This window comes from Mauremys mutica, chromosome 3 (genome assembly GCF_020497125.1).
Source record: "Mauremys mutica isolate MM-2020 ecotype Southern chromosome 3, ASM2049712v1, whole genome shotgun sequence".
Taxonomy (NCBI): Eukaryota; Metazoa; Chordata; order Testudines; family Geoemydidae; genus Mauremys; species Mauremys mutica.
In genome coordinates, this window is record NC_059074.1 from 115,735,902 (window position 1) to 115,741,901 (window position 6,000).

The 6,000-nt window shown below is 48.1% G+C and overlaps 1 protein-coding gene across 2 annotated transcripts in view; it reads right to left on the reverse strand.

Annotated features, from left to right (window-relative positions):
• The window catches only part of RGS17 (regulator of G protein signaling 17), a 177,861-nt gene extending 176,502 nt beyond the window's left edge, over window positions 1–1,359 (reverse strand). For both annotated transcript variants that reach the window (XM_045009284.1, XM_045009282.1), the window contains exon 1: window positions 1,255–1,359. In XM_045009284.1, coding sequence (XP_044865219.1) covers window positions 1,255–1,316 — 62 coding nt within the window. In that variant the 5' untranslated portion in view covers window positions 1,317–1,359. The remainder of the gene's footprint in view (window positions 1–1,254) is intronic.
• Window positions 1,360–6,000: the final 4,641 nt, after the last annotated feature.

Sequence of the window (6,000 nt, forward strand, 5' to 3'; positions counted from 1 at the left end):
TGGGGTGCAGAAAGGGGCTCCAGGCTGAGGGGTGGAGCCAAAGGATTCAGAATGTGGAAGGGGACTGCGGGTTGCAGTGTGGGAGGGGGTCAGGGTTCTGGGCTGGGGATGCAGGCTCTGGGGTGGGGCCAGGGATGCGTGGTTTGGGATGCAGGAGGAGACTCCAGGCTCGGGAGTGGGGCTGAGGGCTTCAGAGTGCAGAAAGGGGCTGCAGGTTGAGGCAGGGGGTTGGAGTGTGGGATCTTGGTGAGGGCTCTAGGGTGGAGGTGCAGGCTCTGGGGTGGGGCTGGGGATGAGGGGTTTGGGGTGCAGGAGGGAGCTTTGAGTTTGGGAGGGGGCTCGGCTGGGGCTGGGGGTTAGGGCATGGGCTTACCTTGGGCAGCTCCCAGTCAGCAGGGTTAAGGCAGGCTCCCTGTCCTGGCACCATGCTGTGTCCCAGAAGCGGCCAGCTGGTCTTGCTCCCAGTCAATGGGAATGCAGAGCTGGTGCTCAGGCAACATGTGGAGCCTCATGGGCGCCCCCTGCCTAGGAGCTGGACCTGCTGCTGGCCGCTTCCAGGCCAGGGCACAGCACGGTGCCAGGACAGGTAGGGACTAGCCTGCCTTAGCCTTGCAGCACCCCCGACTGGTCTTTTAACAGCCCCACCAGCAGTGTTGATGGGAGCTTCCAGGGTCCCTTTTCGACTAGGTGTTACGGTTGAAAACAAGACAACTGGCAACCCTGTAGTGACAATGAGCCAGATCCTCTTCTCTCTATTCCAACTGCTAGGTGCTGCTAAGGCCTTCTAGTGGCAGTAGCAGATCCCACACATGACCCAGAGCATTCTCAGGTGATGCAAAAATGGATCTACACCCACTGCCTGATACAGAGGGTGGGGAGTTTGTCAGAGTGAGTAGTGCCTGTTCAGATCATTGCTTGGCAGAACTATTAAGGTGCCTGAAACTAAGTTAAAGGAGACCTGAGATTGTTTAAATTGTTCCAGTTGCTGTTTCTCCCTCCAGTTGTCCCATGATAAGGAGAACAGAAAGGTGGCTTAGTCTAGCTAGTCCCTGTATCAACTCAGCAAAGTTGGAGCCTGAGCCTGGAATGTGTATTCTTTTTGTTAACTGCTATGGTTCTGACTGGTGTAACAGGTAATAAGCACCAGTTAAAGGGGTAATACTAAATGCTACCTAGAAAACCAGAGTTGTTGAAGGGTTATTTGCTTTAAATAAAGTGATTGTGTCATGTTTTTCTAAGGTAACTAGGACTTACTGTCTCAGTGCTGGCAGACTGGAAGGGAAAAGATCAAACAAAATGAAACTGAGCTGTGACATCCACTATGGCAAAGGATTACATCTGTAACTGACTTGAAACACCATGCAATGCTGTTGGAATTTAAAAACCTGGCCCCATCAAGAGCTGTGAGTATAACATAAAAATTACCCAGCTTGCTAATTACCTGCTAACATGAACACTGTCATCAGCTGAGCTTTCTGGATTCTAGTTTGGATTCTCTAGGGATGATTTCAAATTGCTTGTTGTGACAAATTTAAAACAGACTGTTTGCTATACAGCAGACTCTGTCTCCTTTGCTACACAAAATCCATTCCTGGTTGAGGAAGCTTTAATCTTTTACCATTGGACTTCAAACAAATTAAAGGCAAACAATGGGGGGAGCAGGTGGCCTTCACTCTGCAAAGAAGCTCAAGACTACAGGAAGCAGCCCAAAAGATTTCCTCTAATATAAACACCTTCCTTCCTTCCTCCCTCCCCACACCACTACTTACCAGCACACTGGTGTGGTGCATAAGGTTACCCCATTTAAAATCTTTTCAGGACTTTCACTCTGCAGTCTGGTCTCTTAGTTTAAAGAATTAACATTACTAACATCTTTTGTGTGAAAAATCTGTATTTTCTAAGCATTAATCAAGCCACAAAACACTCCTGTGGTTAGGTGGCAACATTATTTTGGGTTGTGAGGAACAAAGTCCCAGCTCCGCAAAGGTATTGAGGTGCCAAAGTCCCAGGTTTAGGCTCTGCTGAGGTCCACAGAACTCTTTGCCCAGCTCTGTAGGCACCTAGATTTCCAGGGTAAAAATTTCCTAGGTGCCAATTTTCTGCAGCTGGGCACATGTTCTGCCCCATTCTAGGTGTGGGGATGTCTGTCTCCCACATAACCCTCAATGTGATTCATGAACTGGGGGAAGATAAATGCTCCTCCACCTATCATGCTCTGAGCACCCCTAGGGATCAAACCCCATTCAAAATCCAGCTGGAGGAGGAGGTGGTGGTTACATCACCCACCATATAGCATTTAGCCCAGTGGTTAGAGCACTCACTGACTTGAGACCCAAACAATTCCCCGCTCTGTCTAATGGGGGAAGAGGGTGTGAATACAGGTCTGTCATGAGAGAGCTCTAACCACAAGGCTCTAATTATAATATATTGTATTTAATTAAGTAGTCATTGGTGCAGGGGGTCTGGACTCTGGGTGTCTCACACTGATGCCCTAACTAGGCTACAGAATCACGCTCACACTTTGTGGCCCAAAGACTAACTTTTTATCCACAATGGAACAGCTTCAACAGGAGAGACTGAGGGAGCCCCACATCAGAATATCCCATAGCTCTGTGATTAGAGCGCTCTCCTGAAAAGTGGGGGACTCCAGGCAGAGGGGGGAAATGTACCTGTCACCAACATCGCAGATGAGTGCACTAACCAATGGGCTAACTATTATAAAGCATGCATCACCACCCCTTCCTCCTCTTCCGGCCATTTTGTGTGAAATGAGGCAAGAGTCTAACTCAGGGGTGGGCAAACTTTTTGGCCCGAGGGCCACATCTGGGTATGGAAATTGTACAGTGGGCTATGAATGCTCACAAAGTTAGGGTTGGGGAAGGTGTTAGGGCTTTGGCTGGGGGTGCAGGATCTGGGGCGGGGCCAGAAATTAGGAGTTCATGGTGCGAGAGGGGGCTCTGGGCTGGGGCGGGTTGCGGCTGAGGTTTGGGGTGTAGGAAGGTGCTCTGGTCTGGGAGCGAGGGGTTTGGAAAACAGGAGGGGGATCAGGGCTGGGGAAGGGGGGTGGGGCACAGGGGGGATCAGGGCTCCAGCTGGGGGTGCAGGCTCTGGGGTTGGGCTGGGGATGAGGGGTTTGGGGCTCAGGAGGGTTCTCCAGGCTGGGGATGAGGGGTTTGGAGGGCAGTGGTGGGGGAGGGAGGGATCAGAGCTGGTGCGGGGGGCGGGGGTGGCTCAGGGGTGTAGGCTCCAGGTGGCATTTGCCACTGCTTCCAGAAGCCACTTGAGGTATGTCCCTCTCCAGCTCCTATGCGGAGGTGCGGCCAGGTGGTTCTGCTGCATGCTGCCCCATCTGCAGGCGCCGCCCCGGCAGCTCCCATTGGCCATGGTAGCTGGCCAATGGGAGCTTTGGGGGCAGTATGCGGAGCAGAGCCCCCTGGCTGCCCCTACACATAGGAGCTGGAGGGGGGCCATGCCGCTGCTTCTGGGAGCCATGCAGCGCGGCCCCCCGACCCTGCTTCCTGGCTGGAGTGCCAGAGTGGGGCAAGCCCCAGCCCCCATGCCCCAGCAGTAGCTTGAGGGCTGGATTAAAATGGCTGGCGGGCCGGATGCGGCCTGTAATTTGCCTACCCTAGCCTAACTCATTCTCTCTCTCACACACACACACACCCACCCACCCACCAACAACCACTACACACCTACTTCTTAGGCACCTAAACTATCTGACTCAAGGAAAGGGGTTTCTGATTTTTGATCACTAGCAGAGACAGGCAACTCCCTGCAGCCCAGACTTAATCACCTATTTCATTAAGGCTGATGGGGCTTGAGCCACACCCATCCCTTCAGCATCTCCCATTGGATAGCTTAGGTGGGGAGCTGCTCAGCTTGTGGGTTTTTATGGATCACTTTCTTAGGCTCCTGTTCCCCCTCTTTCCCCCAATTGTACAGGAAGTCTAGGTGCCCAACCCAGGCTTTGTGGATCCTAGTGGTTTTTTAGGCACTTAAGTCCCTTTGTGGATCTGGGCCAAATAATTTAAGTCATTTGCAAAGGTCATAAAAGTAAATTCAGTGATAGCATTAAATGTAGGAGGCCTAGTTCCCTGTTGTCTGCTCTAGCTCCTAAACAGCTCCCTACAACTACTGCATCAGTTAGTTAGTTCATAAAGCACACCAGCCTTAGCATAATTCTTTGCCCTCAAAAAATAACTCAGACTCCACCACCACTAAAGAGGTCTATTAATTTTGAAATCAAAATTTATTGTTGCACTGTTTTCTGATACCAGTGTCTCATTCTGACACTGCTATCACTCCTCTGCTGAATGGTGGTAGAAGTCCAGGACACTGCAGATCAGCTTCTCTGTGCCGGTCCTGAACAAATGCTGGCTGTTGGCGATTCACTTCTCTGAATTTCTTTCATCAAAACTCAGCAATCTGTATAGTCAAGTCTTAATGTTACTTTGCAATGTCTCCATTAATTCATCAAGACTCACTGATCAGTAATTTTGATATTAATGCAACCGTATATTTCTATACCTGTGAACTTGAAGTGAAGGCAAACTCTAAACATACACTAAAATGTATTAGTGTCAAAAATTAAGCTCTTTAACTTTGCTAGGAAATCTAAATAAGAAAATTAGAATAAGTAAAAGTAATACATGATAAACCTATTAGTTTGGTGGAATACTTCTACCCTTTTAGCAAAGAAAAAAACTAGTCAAACAACCAAAAGACCGCAAGAGACAGGTTACCTCATTCATACTTGCCATATGTCCTTCAAAGTCCATTATGGCAGCTTCTTTAGTGGTTGTCTGTTCTAAGCCTAGCTATGAAAACAAGTGCTTTGGCTTTCATCACACAGAGGTATCCATCTGACACTTGTCTCCTGACAACTACACACTGCAGCTACATTTACAGTAGTGGAGATGGACTATAGGGGGCAAGGGATAGCTCAGTGGTTTGAGCATTAACCTGCTAAACCCAGAGTTGTGAGTTCAGTCTTTGAGGGGGCCATTTAGAGATCAGGGCAAAAATCTGGGGATTGGCCCTGCTTTGAGCAGGGGGTTGGAGTAGATTACCTCCTGAGATTCCTTCCAACCCCAATTTTCTATGATTAAAGCATGTTTAAAGACAGAAGATTTGGGATTTTCATTATTAATTGAGCAGCAGCACAAAGCAGTCTTCCTTTTAAGCACACAGATGAATTACTAGATGAATTGTACTAATCCATCATGTTCTTTATGCCTGCACTGCAAGAATACATTGAATAATCTAGTAAACAAACAATATAGTAGCAATGATTGCTCTCCTTGAAGCCTCATCCTTTCTTGGCTTTCTGGGTTCCATCCTCTCCTGGTTCTCTTCCTACCTCTCCAGTTATTTCTTTAGCTTCTCTTATTTGGTGGGTTCTCCCCCCACTTTGTTTTTGTTTTATTGGGGTTTTTTTTGCAACAGTCCCACAAGACTCTGTCTTTAGCCCACGTCTTTTCTAGCTTTGTATCCTTTCTCTAGGTGATCTCAGCCACTCATGCAGTTTCAACTACCTTTTCCATAGTGACTGATAAATCTACCTCACCATCCCAGCTTGTTGCCCTCTAACCAATCCTCCATCTTGGTCTGTTTATCATCTCCTCCTGGACACCTCTTAATATTTGATTTCCAGTAGCAGCAGTTCATCTTGAATGAACACAAATATGAAAGTTTGGTAGTTTAGGTGATAAAATTTTGCAAGATTGACCTTTCTCCAGTAACTATCTTGTTGACTTTCAGAACAAGTATACATAAGTGAAGACAATGAGTATGATGAAAACAGTGTCACGTATTCACTCCAAATGTCAACAACTCCTCCAGGACACATGTTTCTGATTCTGTTTCATCTTGCTCAACCACAGAGGCCAATTTGGGAGGTAGTGTCAGGAGAGAAGTTTGACAAACTATGACAAGAAGGTGTAGTCCAAAGACTGATGGACTGAGGCAAAGCAAGTGAATTTTTTCAGTCAGTTAATG